The sequence below is a fragment of the Poecilia reticulata genome, linkage group LG12 (assembly GCF_000633615.1).
Source record: "Poecilia reticulata strain Guanapo linkage group LG12, Guppy_female_1.0+MT, whole genome shotgun sequence".
In the NCBI taxonomy this organism is placed as follows: Eukaryota; Metazoa; Chordata; class Actinopteri; order Cyprinodontiformes; family Poeciliidae; genus Poecilia; species Poecilia reticulata.
Genome location: NC_024342.1, coordinates 10,933,413 through 10,948,972, shown reverse-complemented (window position 1 = coordinate 10,948,972; position 15,560 = coordinate 10,933,413). Strand labels below are relative to the sequence as shown.

The following is a 15,560-nucleotide window of genomic DNA, read 5'->3' as shown; positions in this document are numbered from 1 at the left end:
GGTTGTTATGAAGTGCAATACAATTATTTCTTAACACACGTAGCATAATAACTAAAGCTAAACAAAATTATTCAGATCAAATATTTGTTTGGCAGAAGTTCAGACAGACTGCCACTGTTGTTATTCAGATTGCATCATTTAATGTATAGTTTTAGGCACATGAGTCTATCTTTTCACTTAATGAGCATTCAAAATTATTTCCAACCAGATACTCTGGCTTATTGATGTTTGCAAGAAGTTTAAATTAATAGATTTAACACCAGTTTTTAGTTGTCTAAAACGTAACTTAACTCAGCTGGTGAATGTTGATTCCTGCTCCCCCTTCCGCACTTACCTGGCCTTCCCACCTCACTTCGCCTGGAGATAATAGTAACACAAAAATGACTTACCTAATTTTCTTGGGGAATATTTCATCTGCTTCTTTCTCTTTGGTCAAACGGACTTCTTTCTCTGGTGGCTGGTCCTCATTATCATCCTCCACACTCGTAGCATGTCTTAATTAGTCAACTTTGTCCCCCCCTCCCCCACCATGTGTCCTTAGGCTAACATGGGTCTTTGTGTGGCTAAAGTTGCCAAAGCAAAGAACAAAAGCACTGCGTCACATCAGTCAAGTTGCTAGATAATGCACATAAAGGATAACTTTGACTAACATTAGCTTTTAATTTGCTAGATTAAAATTGGAGGGGGAAAAACCTATTTGCATGTCTTTAAAATAAGTTTTAATATTAAGGGCTAACGTTACAGTAATGGAGTTTAATAACTTTAGCTAACATTAACTTACAACAAGGTAGGATTGGCTTGAATTGCTCATAGCTAACATTACAAAGAAAGAACATAGTCAATGTTATTTTCTCAAAGAAAATATAAAGTTAATAAGACACATACCTCATATGTATTAGGTGACAAACTTCAGCTTCTTTTTAAACAGGAGATCTGGCTGTTAAAAATTGTTAGGTTGGCCCCACAATATGGAAGATTTCAATATGAAAATCAATATGGAAGGTTAATGTGAAGTTGTCATAACAAAGACATTTTGAATAATGTCAACTTTGTATTAAAGGTGTCATGATTTATCGAATGACACTTTATGACAACAGTCAAATATTCATGAAGACTTATTCATGTTCATGACAGGTGTTATGTCTTGTTTATGACAGTGTCATGTCAGTCTTATTCACACCCCTTCAAATAAAGTGTTACCATCTACTGTTATAAGTACCTGTTTTGCCAAAGCATTACTCAAGTATGTGTAACCAGCACTACCCACTTTTGAACACAAAATTAGTAGCCTGTTCTTGTTAATAAGCTTAATGTGGCATTTAGCTGACATTACCTGCATCCAACAGCATTAATCAGCTCACTCGGTTAGCTGGGGGGAGCTATGCAAACTTGTCTCTGCATAGCAGCAGCATTCTGCATTGCTGCTGCACTGGTGTAAAACTGGTGTGAGCATCTTGACACTCATGTTGCGTTTAAAGCTAGCTCAGAAAAATACGTTCTGACATGTTAACAATGGATTACACAGCTGTAGCGGCTGAAAAAAGAGGAACAGAGGGGGTCATGTACGGGAAGTGCGGGAGCCCCTACTGTATCAAATCAATAGGAATGATAAAAAGTTGCCCACTCTGGTAGAAAGAAAAAAAATGCTTCCAGTCATGGAGGGGTGGGGTTTGGGTGAACAGCTGACTCTGTGGGTGTCCCGCCCATGCCACCGGGCCTGGTTTTAAATTAAAGGATTTCTTGAACATGCATGACAGAATCAAGGCAACACTTAATAAGCAATAACCATAATATAATGGTCTCACACAGAATTTATAAATACTGTGTGAAGTAAGGTGCTGTGAGATAAATCAATTTATTGTTTGGCCATTTGACATGTTTTGGTCAAGCACTCTGTAATTCAGTAAAAGACAAAAGAAAAATGATGTGAAGTTACAGTATTGAAGCTAAATGCTAACTATGGTCAACTTGTCCGTGTGTTCCCTGTGTGCCTCTTTAGGGAGTAGCAGGTAATCCCGTGGTAAAAAACGTCCTAAATAAAACCAAACACTCAGTAGAGTCCATGATCACTACTCTGGACCCTGGCATGGCACCATACATCAGTAGGTTAAGCTTCTCATATTTCATCCTTTAACCAGGTGACTAAACATTTGAAGGTCTTTGTTAATTCTTCTGTGTTGCTGCCCTCAGAGTCAGGTGGAGACATTGACATTGTAGTGGCTTCTGATAAGGACATGAGCGTGCAAGCTGTCAGAGAGGCCTTCCAGGAGGTTTTTGGGATGGCAACGGTCACAGGAGAGCCAAGTCAGTCCAACATTGCCCCTCAGCCAGTGGGCTACGCAGCTGGAGCTAAGGTCAGTTCACTGTTTCTTCTATTAGATATTTATCGTTTTTAAAAACATTTCTGATAAACATTGTTAGAAGAAGCTGAGTTTTCCATAAAAAGAAAAGTTGTAAGCCATGACACTGGGCAAACCACCAAGTTCCAACTGTCTTTACTGCAGGTAGAGACTTCATCTAATATATATTGGTTGAAACATTTTTAACCCAGCACCTAACGGATGTCTAGGCCAGCTTTTCTCCTGCCAATATCAGAGGGATCACCCCACCATCAAAACCACACCCCTCAGAGTTGAGAAAAGCTGGACGAAAACACGTTTCTATTTTGTGTCACCGACACTCGCACACATGCCGAGTTAGGTGGACTCAATGGAAAGCCATGTGGGCCATATATCACCTCTTTTACCATGCATGTGGATAAAAGGTTGCTGATTTATGGCTTAAAACACGCGGACCGGTACCAGTCCATGGACCAATTGGTACCGGGCATCGCAAGAAATAATTAAATATTTACGTTTAATGGATTATTTGAGTCTGGAAGGATTTTTTTTTTTTTCCGGATTCTCTCTGTTACATTGTAAACATTGAGCCACAAGCAGCAAAATGGATGAAATGAGGAGTTTAAAAGAAATGGATCAGATGTCTTTGGAAAGTTTCTTTGCGAAGGGGAAAGGCCCAGAGAAGAGACAGGAGAATGGATTTATCCCGGTAGGTAACTCCAACATTCCAAGCTTCTCTGCAGCAGCGTCCAGCTCGCTAATGAGGGAATGAAGCCTTTAAACTGCTCCGCCACTTAGTGACCATGAGCACCCTGTGCATAAGCAACACTTCATTGTCTCCCAGATGGGACCGTCTTGTTGCAGAGAAACAAGCTCAGGGCTCCCATCAGTCGTTATCATGATTTAAAATCTTCAAGAAAGTAAAATGTTCGTTTTTTTTGCGCATCTGTATCTTATTTTGAAGGGGTGTGTAAACGTTACCATAGCGACCAGAGTCGGAGCGCGTTAGGGCAGTGATCAAGGCAAGAGGAGAGGAGAAGAGCTTGTGAGTTTTAAGTCTGGTTCACACGGCATGATATAAGAATTATCCGCTGATTTTCTAAAACTCTGTGACCACAGAGCTGATAAAAGTACAACAGGTTTGATCGGTTCGTGTCCAGCCACACGGCAGGAGCAACACACCACACGAACCGGTCACAGTCACGAACATCCCGATTCCCGAAGAAAATCAAACCCCCAACATATCATACTTGAATTTAGAATAAACAAACACGGATGACAATGTAGAAGCAGTGACGGTTTGTGGACTTATTTTAAGCGATAAAAGACGCAACAAAATGAAAAGGCACTGGATAAAAGACTGCGGGAACAGCTGCTCTATTTGCTGCACTAAGATTTGGAGGCCAGTTATGTTTTTTCGTAGTTAACATTTTTAACTGAATAAACATAACCACATATAATAATGACCTTTGCATAATAAACGTTTCCCCTGGTCCACTGGACTCTCGGTTGTGCCATGTTTAGGATTCCCCTCCTTGCTTATGTTGCCGCTCTTTCTGATTGGCTACCTGTCACATTCAACAGGTTGCGTTCTCGCTCTCAGTCAGGGAAAACCCCACAGGCTGCGATTATCGGGCCAAGACAACCCAACTCGGGCATATTCAACACACCATGTAACACACCACACACTACAGGACATTGTAAGATTGTCGTTAAGGGAAAATCGTGGAAAAAAAAAAGAGGCTTTACGGGAACACCAATTAATTACGCCTTTATAGATGGCAGTGTCTTAAATTTTCAAGGTCCTTCTCATGCTTTTCTTATTCACTCAATTTAAACTCCAGTCACCCAACAGGAGAAGTACAGTTACAAAAGAGATTTGTTTTTTGTTTTTGGCCGATTTCTTGTATTCTGCAAGCCTCACTGTCAGTATTTCCTTCTGTATTCATCTCATTAATCCTTTTTGTATCTTTAAAGTTCGATACATCAAACAAAATACCTTTGTATGAAGCAAGTAAAGACTAACGTGTTTTTGAAATCCAAGTGTGTCTATAGTACTTTTTTCAGAGGACCAGAGGGCCCTCACACCAGAAATAGTCCACAAAAAACTAAATAAATAAATTCTAAACTATCATGACTATTTTACCACAGTATGCACACCACCACAATTTCTGTTTGGTTCACCATTACTAGGTTTCCACTCTTGATATTGAATTTCTGTCAATTACTTAGTTCTCTCTCTGTTTGGTCTTTTTATTTAGACTACTCCAATTCGACCAGTCAGTCATGCCTTAAGTGGTACTTAGCATCATCAGATAGGGATATCCCTAGTGTTATTCTTTTTTTTTTCTTTCTCATTAAAGATCAAAATTAGGACAGAAGGTAGCTAATAACTCAGTGACTGTATCGAACCTTAGAAAATAGTATGGTAACACAAAATTTTATTTGAAAGAGTTTATTTTTGGAGATTGTTTTGGTGAGATAACTGCTCACCAGATGTTAGAAAAAGCATTTGTAAGCAATGGAATTTCTGCTTCATATTTTTTGTCAGGCAATAAATAAAACACTATAGCATTTTATCACAACAGGAGCGTATGCTCCACTTTTATCTTGTGTGAAATTATTTCTTAAAAGGTGTATATGTCTGCAGGGTGCTCAAGAACGCATTGATGGCTTGCGTCGAGCTGGTGTGATTCATGAGAAGCAGCCTGTAGTCGCTTTGGAAAACTTCATAGCTGAACTTTTTCCAGAGAAGTATGAAGAAAACTTCCAAAACACACTCAAGCATTCAGCTACCCTCACACACGCATTTGTATTTTAGGGCTTTGTATTGACATTGTAGCACTTGCATTTATGCCTAACCCAGAAATTTTTCCTAACCCTATACAAGGTCTTCCATCGTACAATGTTTGGTCTCCTTGACCAAACACTGTACTTTATGAGGACTGATGGGTCCTTGTAAAGACCCATCAGTCTTTATGATGTCAGTAGATATGCCAGAAATAGTACTAAATGGGTTACACACATACACACACAAAGGAAACGAACCCACCCATACAAACAAAACTATAAAGTAGGTTTTTTTTGGGGGGGGGGGTTCTGAACCACAAACTTGCTGTGATTAACCATGCAAATTTATCTCAGCTTGCATAGTTAAGAAAATCCTGCCTGGTGTACTTTACTTAAATGTGCAGTACAGAGTAGGAATGCTCAATAATGAATGGTAGAAACAATAGAAATTTGGCCTACGATAGAGATCTGCAGGCTACCAGCCAACCACGGTACAGCTTTTTGATGACGTAATCAGCTGGAGAGAAGCAGGAAGTAGTGTGGCTGGGAAGAAGGGAAGGATTTGTTAAAAAGACAGGTGCAAAAACATAAATTATCTGCATCGGGTTCAGGTTTAATCTCCAGTGGGGAAACGAGGTGTAAAAGCGCCTGTGGGATTTTACACCTCCCACATGCGTGCTAAAACCCTCCAGTAGTTTTAGCATGATGCTCAGGAAGAGCACCTCAAATGTCACGGTGGTGGTCTGATGGTCTTCCCAAAAGAACAAAAAGAAAACCTTGTAAAAGCGCTCATTGCGACCCCTCTGTCTGTGCACAAAGTAAAAAGACTTGCAGGGTCCAAATGAGCCTGTCTTGTAAGACCGAAGGAGGGTTAAACAGCCAGACCAGCAGCAGAAAACTGTAAACTGCAAAGTGTGTGGAAGATGGGAAGTACAAGCAATTTGTTTTACCGTGTTAAAACGACTGCATGTAGTTAGCTGAATACCAGCAATGCAACTAACTACAAGTCCCAGTCACAACAGTGGGAAGAAAAGGTAGGATTTGACGCCACATCATCATTAAGATTAAGCTCAACTTAAAAAAAAGCATTACATGCAAATAACATGCACAAAAATTAGTTAAATATGTGTTAACACGTACAGATACGTTTCACTCAATTAGTATGCAATTTTTTTTTCATTTTGTTGTAAGTACGAGTTATATCATGATACGCATCATCACCACCCATCACAATATTGCGAATTGAATGTTATGCCATATCGCACATCCCAGTGATTTTTGTGATAAACTGTTGCCCAACAGAATCAAAAGATGTAAGAGTTGCAATGTGATACTAAATATTGTTTTTTGCATTTAGGTGGTTTGACATTGGCTGTTTAATCTTGGAAGACCCTGGTCATGGCATCTGCGTGGAGGTCTTCACACAGGCAACTCCTCTGACACTGGATCACATTCAGCAGGTACAAACACAAACTACATTGTGCACATTCAGAGTCCAAGGTTAATAGGAAAATAGAGAAAAATCCATTCACTAAATATTATGGACCTCTTATAGACAGGAATCCGTGCATTAAACAATCTTTGTGGGAACAAATCAACCCTTCCTATAAACAACGAACAACAACGTCCTGCACCACGCAGCCCACCCTGGAATGTTTTGGGAGCTGAACCGAAACAGATTGTGGATCTGACAGAAGGACCAACGGCGATAACCCCTCACCTGGATGAATCAGCATGTCCAGCTTTGAGCCGAAACCTACATCCGACTTCAACACCTGCTGCACCGAAGGAAAACAAATTAGGAGAAACTATTCCCCCGGCCCTGTTTCACAGGACAAATTGACCAGCCCGAGCAATAACACACTCACTGTGGGAATCCCACTGTAAAAGAGATTTCCTGCACTTCAACAATAACCCATGAGGGAAACTTCACTAAAGCAAACGCCAAGAAAATCACAAATATGCCAATAGTACTTATTGTCGGAGATGAGATAATATATGGAATCAGCCATTTCTGATTCCAAGAGAACCAGAGTCATGTCCTTTCCCAAATGCACTGTGCACTATAACAGACTCTTAACCACAGATCAGCCGAATATTGAAAGTTGTGCCGAGTTTGCTAATGACAATCGGAGATTCTGAAAAAAGACTTTACAATGTTTCTGAACACTACAAGAAAACTAAAACAAAATATTTTTCTTAGTGGCCCTGTCCCAGCAATAGGGTGGAGTGACTTGAAATGCTCTCGACTGCTTTCTATAAACAAATGGCTGATAAAAGCATGTGCTGCCAGCACAGTGACCTTCATCGATAACCACGGGATCTTCTCTGAACTTTTCCACCTTTTTGGACAGACGCAATCTTAATAAACATGGGATCACATGCAAACTTATTTCATTTCATCAACAGGAGAAACAATGTGGCCACAGAACAACCTGCTGAAGGATGCCTGATTAGGATGGGACCCACCGCATATCAGGAACAAGCTGTTCCTAAACAAACCGAAAAAACATAAACCGGAGAACTTGCAACTACTCTCACTGCTCTGGTCCCCTCTCTGCTCGGAGCCCCAGCCGCCCATTATCACTTCCGTGTTAAAGGCTAGACTCAATGGGGGAGGGAACACAGCAAGGCCCCACTTGTAGTGTCCTTGTAACTAATCTAGGTAAATTCACGATTATACATTAATGTAACATTCAACAAAAATCATTTCATAATATTATTTCCACACACAACATGGTGAGAGTTTTAACAAATGTAGAAAAAATATTTTTTATGAAAGTTTTACATACTTCATCTTTAAGGAGAAAAGATTCTCTAACAAATGAATGGTAGTGTATGTGTCCTTACATTCTGTGATTTGTAGGCACAATAAAAATGAATGTGGTGGTAAAAGTCAACAACTCCATCACAAAGGCATTGAATCTTGGCAAGAGAAATACAGACATTTACACCACAGCTCATTAATGAAAATATCCTTTTTAAAACAATCGACACTTACTCCATACATTCAAAAGCTTACTTCAATAGCTTTCAGGATCTTCATTGAGATATAAAGCCAGTACATGGCGGCTGTAATTATGTTGTGATATAATCGTTCTACAAAACAGAAAGAAAATGCTGCATTAACAAGTCATTAACATTTAGAACATGGAAAAATACCAGTAACTTCGGTATGAAAGTAATTGTACACAAATCTGATCAATGCCATAATGTTTTGAATGTTGTGTCCTACTTCTCTCTTATGACAATAATTTATTTGCAACTTATGGTGGAAAATAAGTATTTGGTCAATAACAAAAGTTCATCTCAGTACTTTGTTATATATCCTTTGGTGGAAATGACGGAGGTCAAACGTTCTCTATAAATCTTTGCAAGGTTGGCACACACTGTTACTGGTATTTTAGCCCCTTCCTTTGTGCAGATCTCCTCTAGAACAGTGATGTTTTGGGGCTGTCGTTGGGCAACACAGACTTTCAACTCCCTCCAAAGGTTTTCTATGGGGTTGAGATCTGGAGACTGACTAGGGCACCCCAGGACCTGTAATCCGTCTTACAAAGAAGCATTCCTTTGAAAGAAAGGAAGGAAAAGAAGACCTGAAGGCGGTGTGCCTTCATTGACCTGGCGGTGTGCTTGGGATCTTTATCATGCTGAAAGACCCAGTCACGTTTCATCTACAATGCCCTTGCTGATGGAAGGAAGTTTTCACTCAAAATCTCACGATACATGGCCCCATTCATTCTTTCATATAGAATGAAAGAACAAGGACGACCAGTCGTCCTGGTCCCTTTGCAGAGAAACTGGCCCAAACCATGATGTCTCCACCCCAATGTTTCACAGTAGGTATGGTGTTCTTTGGATGCAACTCAGTATTCATTCTCCTCCAAACACGACAAGTTGTGTTTCTACCAAACAGTTCTCCTTTGGTTTCATATGACAGTCTCCCAATACTCTTTTGAAACACCAAGATGCTCTGTAACAAACTTCCGTTGTGCCCAGATATGTACAGGGGAACACGTCTGGCACTGCAGAATGCGAGTCCCTGACGGCGTAGTGTAGCCTTTTATTTGTTACGCAAGTCCCAACCTTCTGCAGGTCATTCACTAGGTCTCCCTGTGTGGTTTTTTGATTTTTGCTCATCGTTTTTATGATCATTTTGATTTCCCTGATCAAGGGAAATTATGAGTGGTCTTGTATGTCTTACCTTTTCTAATTATTGTTCCCACAGTTGTTTTTTTACACCAAGCTGCTTGCCTATTGCAGATTCAGTCTTCCCAGAATTTTGTTGCTGGTGTGATTGCACAGGTCTTCACCATAGTGGAGTTTGGATGTGACTGAGGTTGTGGACAGGTGTCTTTTATACTGATGAGTTCAAACAGGTGTGATTAATGAGTGGAGGACAGAGGAGCCTCTTAAGTTACAAGTCTGGGAGAGCCAGAAATCTTGCTTGTTTGTTATTGACCATAATGGACAAAGATTTGGTCAGTACCAAACCTTTTTCCGAGGCTAAAATATGATGTATGTTTGAATGTAAACTTGTAAAGTACTTCACGGGAAGTCACTTGGATCTCATTGGTTTGTGACCCTCTACAGGCTCATTCCCTTACACCGCCTGACTACAGCCTGCGTTGGTCCGGCCTGGTTGTTACAGTGGGAGAGATCTTGGAGCGCAGCCTGCCAAACATCAGCAGAACAGATTGGCACAAGTCTGTAACAGGATTAAGCCAACATCATATAATCCAGTGTGCAGCCAAAGTTCTTGCTGGACTTTACAAACAGCAGCTGCTTCCCTGGACTCAGTGAGGCTGACTGGTAACAGATTCCGTAGGGACACAGAAATGGCCATGAAAGCTACTGTTCTACTTTTGGATTAGATGTATCCATTTGTGCCCACTGAGATTTTCTAAGTGTGTTTTTAAATGCAGCAAGATTTCAACAAAGTTGTTTTTCTGTATTGCGTTATTCTGACATTGTATTAATTTCTTTTACTCATTAATGCATGTCATTTTCCGACTTTCCTGTGGTAGCACAGAAAGTATTGCAAAGTGCAATGCTGGGTCTGTCTTGTATTTTTAAGGGATAGCCCCAGTATCCTTACAAAACGATAATTTTCAAATGTAAATACAAAGCTGAATTTCTCCTACAGTTAATAAATGTTTTTTCTGCAGGCTGCAGGATTTCTTTTGTTTTTCTGCAACGTAGATTTAACATGGTAAATGCACAATTATTCTCCAAGCATTGCAACATTGCTCATGTAACAAGTTGAAATTCATACATTGTGAAGTGGTGTGCTGTGAAGCGGTAAAAGCACAAAAATACATACAAGAAGTAAAAATTTGAAAGTTGATTCTGAGGCTACCTTGGTTCTAAAGTGTAGTACAAGACTGGGAATTATCTACTCTGTCAAACTTTGATGCAACAATTTTGTATTTTTTGTCAGGCTGTTACGACTGTTTGAAGGTCATAACAAAACGGGAGATCATGCAGGGGTTAAAGTGTAGAAAAATGAATATTAACAAAAACAATGGATTGTGGATATCAGCATCAGTGGTGTAATGCAAATGCTTGGATGTGTTGTATAAGTGCATATGGAAGTGTTTTGGCCAAAACAAAGACAAACACAAATGTGCAAAAAGGAGGGGAGGTGAGGCCTGGCAACAAAACACCACAAGCGTCAAGCGGCAGAGTGGACGCCGAAGGCGACCCAGAAGATGGAGACAGCCAGGTTTAAGTACTCTGCACTCCCAATCAACCTGATTAGCAGCACCTGTAAAGGGGAGGAGCACAAGGACAGACAAAAGCAACACCTGCAGCCCAGCCCTTAAGGCCCAGGGCCGTAACACAGGCCATTCGAAATTATTGGTGCCAAAGACATCACTTGCATTCCTCAATTTTTCCCTTTATCTCTTTTGTTAAGGAAGAATTTTTATACAATTAAATTGAGCAAAAAAAAATTGGCTCTGATTCTTCCTGTTGATCCCGGGTTCTCTCACGTGGCCACGTGTGGGGACAGAAACACAACACTGCGTGAATTACAGAATTTAATCCAATCAGAAGAAAGTATAAGATAGAACAGGAAACTGGAGAAACACAGATAAACATTGATACCCGAGACAAGAAGACAGAGAAATATTTAGGACGTCCTTGGAGAAAGAGCTGGTGCAGAAGTAAAATAAATCAGCTTTTTCTAAATTGTTTCCCTTGAGCACAAACATTTATACCTGTAGGTGTGTTTTCCTCTTTAATATATTCAAATAAGGCGTATCTCTACTTGACCAACTGGAAGACATCTCTGGCCCTTTTTGAATTTAGAAAATCCCTGCGATTTGTTCACAAGATAAATCACCAGTTCCTCCTTTTGTTAAATAAGGTGGAAGCAGACTCTCCGAATTCATGGTGGTTTATGGCTTTCACAGATCACTGTGAAAAGCTAGAACTTACTACTGATTGTTTCCAGACAGACAAAGGACAGAACAGAGATCTTGACAAACATTCTGCTTTAACTACAGGTAAAATATAGATCAATTTTAAAACTATATTAGGCTATTTCAATCAAGTCATGTTAAATTTTAAAACTAACTTATTTTAAATTTATTTTCTTAACACCATCCAGCCTCCTGCGGCTCTACAGCCATCTGGGCAAAGAGAAACAGATGAAGGAACCTCATAGGTAGCTGTGAAATTCTGGTTTCTCTTCTGCTCTGCCAGGAACAAACCTTTAATAYTGTATTTTAATTCAATGAAAAGTTATCTCCARAAACCCAMTTTGTTCTTCTGCACTCAGCATCTCCAAAGTTTAGTCCTRATATCAAACAAAAGCAATAGATAATATYAACAGAAAATAAYGRAGTACAATTCCTGTTTCTAACCTAATATGATATTCAAAATAAGAATTAAGACATTCATTCACCATAAACCTAAGTATTTTCTAATACTAAACAAAACATTTTCATTTGATTCTAATATAGTCAGAAATAATACCATTTCAAATACATTCACCATTGACTAAATTAATTCTAAAACAAGATAATACAATTTTTAGTCAGAACATGTTATTAATAACTAAGAAAAGTATCTTACAAATTAAATGTTAGTGATTTGAAACATTTTATGTTATATTCAGTTTTTGCACCATTTCAGATGTTAGTTTTTGGATACGTGAACCGACCAAAGTTCCCTTTCTCAGAGTAATTCATGTTTGAGCAGAAACCAGGGGTTTGAGCAGAAACTCTCCTGCAGATCTCTATTCAATACTTACCCAGCAATAGTTTTAGTTTCAAATCACTAACAGAAACCTGTTCAAAATTAAGAAATTTGTTGTAAAAGGTTTAAACTGTGTTAAACACTAAAAATAGTCATTTTTCCTCAACACTTTCCAGCAGAAATATTTATTTTAAAAGATAATTCAAAAGCCTTACAACTGTTTTTAAATCCTTCTTTACCTTAATGTGCAGATTTGAACTGTTGTTGAAAACAAAGTATTTGACTCATGTATGCATCACATTTTCCTCTCCAGCATTAAAACTTAATGGTTGAAAATTGTGTACAAATAATTGACCATTAGAACAAAGTTTGTTGTTTTCTTTGGTTCTTTAGAAGAACCATTTGCTCATTTTGGCTATGTTCACACTGGCCTGAAGTGACCCAAATCCAATTTTTTGTGAAATCAGATTTGTTATCTTAGAGATAGAAATGATTGTGAAAATAACAGTTAACTTGTAGATCTTGCTAACAGTTGCTTACAGTTACTTAAAGAGTAGCTTTTGAATTTTCCCTCTGCAAACACCTGAGGGGGAATTGATCAGAAGCGGAGGGGAAGAACACAAAGACAAAATATCAGAATAGAAATCAAGATGGCAACTTTTGTAAGACAAGAGTACGGAAAGGGAAGAAATAAATGTCCTCTGCCTCAGCTTTTTTTTTCATTCCCCCCCCCCACCCCCCCTATTTATAAGGAACTTAATTATTGTGAGTCTGAATGTTTCACTGTTTAATTGGCACAATAAAACTGGCTCGGAACTGGTTGACGATCTGGTGCCTCTTCTGAGACAGGAAAGTGTTCAGATTTTCTAATTCCTCTTTCATCTCCATTTGCTTAGACTGCAAAAATATGTTGAAGATAAAAACAATGATGAGCGAGTTATAACAGCAGCCTCACAAAGTCTCTTTGGCATAATGAGCTCAATTAAAACCAGGCTAAGTTTATGAAGAAAAGTATATTAAGTCGCAACAAACAGAGCCTCCATGCAGTTATGGCATGAAGCTGAATGATCATTATGGTAATAATCATAAAAGTCACAAGAAAATTGATAACATAATTATTTCTGAAACCAACATAAGTTTGTTTATATCTTTACTGCACTGTTTATAATTAAACAAAGATAATTAATAAGCAAACTTACAACTAGCTAGCAACACGTTAACAGCCTTCGTCCCTTGTGATCCACATTTTATTTCCATCAGTTGTTGTCCTGTTGTGTTGTTGCTGGGGTTGCCACCTTTCAGAAATCAAAATAAGGGACGCCCACCACGGCGCGTGCCGCCCGACTCTCATGGGGTGGGATGTCCACTATTATATTTTATGGCAGTGTTTTTTTGTCCTTAAAAAGTGATCCATAGAGCAATTGTTCATGCATAGAGGTCAGTTAGAGTACCCCAAAACTGTACTCCAATCAGAGTAGTATACTTTAAATACATTTACTTAAGCAAGTGTAAAGTATTGGGTAAACCACTGAGTAACTGATCATAACACCTGATTTAATATTCAAAATGTGTCCTCACAACTAAAAGCATAAAAGTTATGTGAACATTCTGACATTTTACAGAGTATTACCAAAATATTTATATAAAGGAGTTAGGTTTGGATGCTGGTTCTAGACCTGATTTACCACAGGGGCCAGGGTGACTACCCTGGTTTTATATGGCAACACTTGAAAAAGAATGAAACAAAAAACAACAGAGCAATATTTCATCATTTGATATATTAAGTAAGCCAAAGAGCCACATCTGTCTCCAGAGATTCAGTTTGCAGATCCCTGGCAGATGGAAAGTGTGATCCTATGTCCATACAGCAGCTAAAAGTGTAGCACTAGAATATTTAACTCACTATTAAAGTAAAATTGTGAAGGTTAAAAAAATCCACCACTGAGTATTAACATAAGACAACTGAGTATTCAGTACAACTTCTTTGGTTCGCCGTTGGCCCCCATCTAGAACCGCCCCTAGGCTGCAGGTCTGTGTCTGGTGCATAAATGACCACTGAACAATGACTTCATAAAATATATCAACATTTCAAAATAAAACATACAGAAAGCCCTAACAAACCTTTTAAAGTAGGAAGTATTTCTGTATTTACTGTTAATCTAATGTATGATTTGTTCTTTAAATGATCATCTGTATTATTTTGGCTGATATTATTATACATTAAATAAGCAAATAAACCAATATAGTCTACTAAAAGCAAAATAAGAAACAATCATATTTTGGTACAATTATATTTAAGTGTGCTTAAAGTTATAGCAGGTATCTTCAGTTTTACATTTCTCCTATTTGGAGAGAAGTAAAACTGAAGATACCTGCTACATTTGGTGTTAAGGACAAGTATTGTTTTTGTTGTAGAACCTCTGTTACGAAACTGGTAAATGTTTGATATTTTGAGGCAAAAACCACATTATTTACTTTGTTAAACAACATTACATCAAATTACATTAAAATGATTTTTTTTTAATTATCTTTGCCATTTTCACAAAAATAGTAAAAGATTATTAAGACACCTAAAAAGGCATACAGAAAGCCCTAACAAACTTTTTAAAGTAGGATGTATTTATGTATTTACTGTTAATCTAATGTATGACTTGCCTTTAGACATTTGAGTCTAAGGTATAGACTCAAAGTAATTTAAAACATACTGAAATTTTTGTATATTTAATAGTTTACTTTTAAAGTAAGCATTGTGAAGTTTAAAAAATTCTATCTTTAGTATATATTTTAAAATATGCACAAATTATTGGTAAATGCATATTGTTTACATTACTTGAGCAAATATATTTTTTGTTCATTTAAAGGATACTTTTATTTAATATATTTCTTAAAAGTGTATTTTGGTACGATTATATTTAAGTGTGTGCGTGTGTTAAGTTTTAATGTCAGAATTGGTACAAGCATGCTTGTAGTATACTTTGTATATATTTATAGCAGTGACGTGCGGTCAGGGGAGGCAGGTGAGGCAGAGCCTCACCTGCAAGGGCGTAGGAACGAGTCTGTCATTGGGGGTGACGCATATAACCTGACAGATCAGTAAATATTTTGAGCAGAAATGTCAAACAATTATGCCATCAACACGTCAGTAATGCGTTACTCTAATCTGACCCTTGTATCAGTAACAAGTATTCTAACATGTTACTATTTACAATCCAATAATCAGGATTCCAG

The 15,560-nt window shown here is 38.3% G+C and overlaps 1 protein-coding gene across 1 annotated transcript in view; it reads left to right on the top strand.

Moving 5' to 3' along the window:
* prrc1 (proline-rich coiled-coil 1) overlaps nt 1-10,301 on the top strand; it is a 53,287-nt gene extending 42,986 nt beyond the window's left edge. Inside the window, exons 5-9 of the mRNA XM_008423811.2 lie at nt 2,000-2,102; nt 2,191-2,354; nt 4,990-5,093; nt 6,487-6,589; nt 9,723-10,301. Coding sequence (XP_008422033.1) covers nt 2,000-2,102; nt 2,191-2,354; nt 4,990-5,093; nt 6,487-6,589; nt 9,723-9,932 — 684 coding nt within the window. The 3' untranslated portion in view covers nt 9,933-10,301. The remainder of the gene's footprint in view (nt 1-1,999; nt 2,103-2,190; nt 2,355-4,989; nt 5,094-6,486; nt 6,590-9,722) is intronic.
* Nucleotides 10,302-15,560: the final 5,259 nt, after the last annotated feature.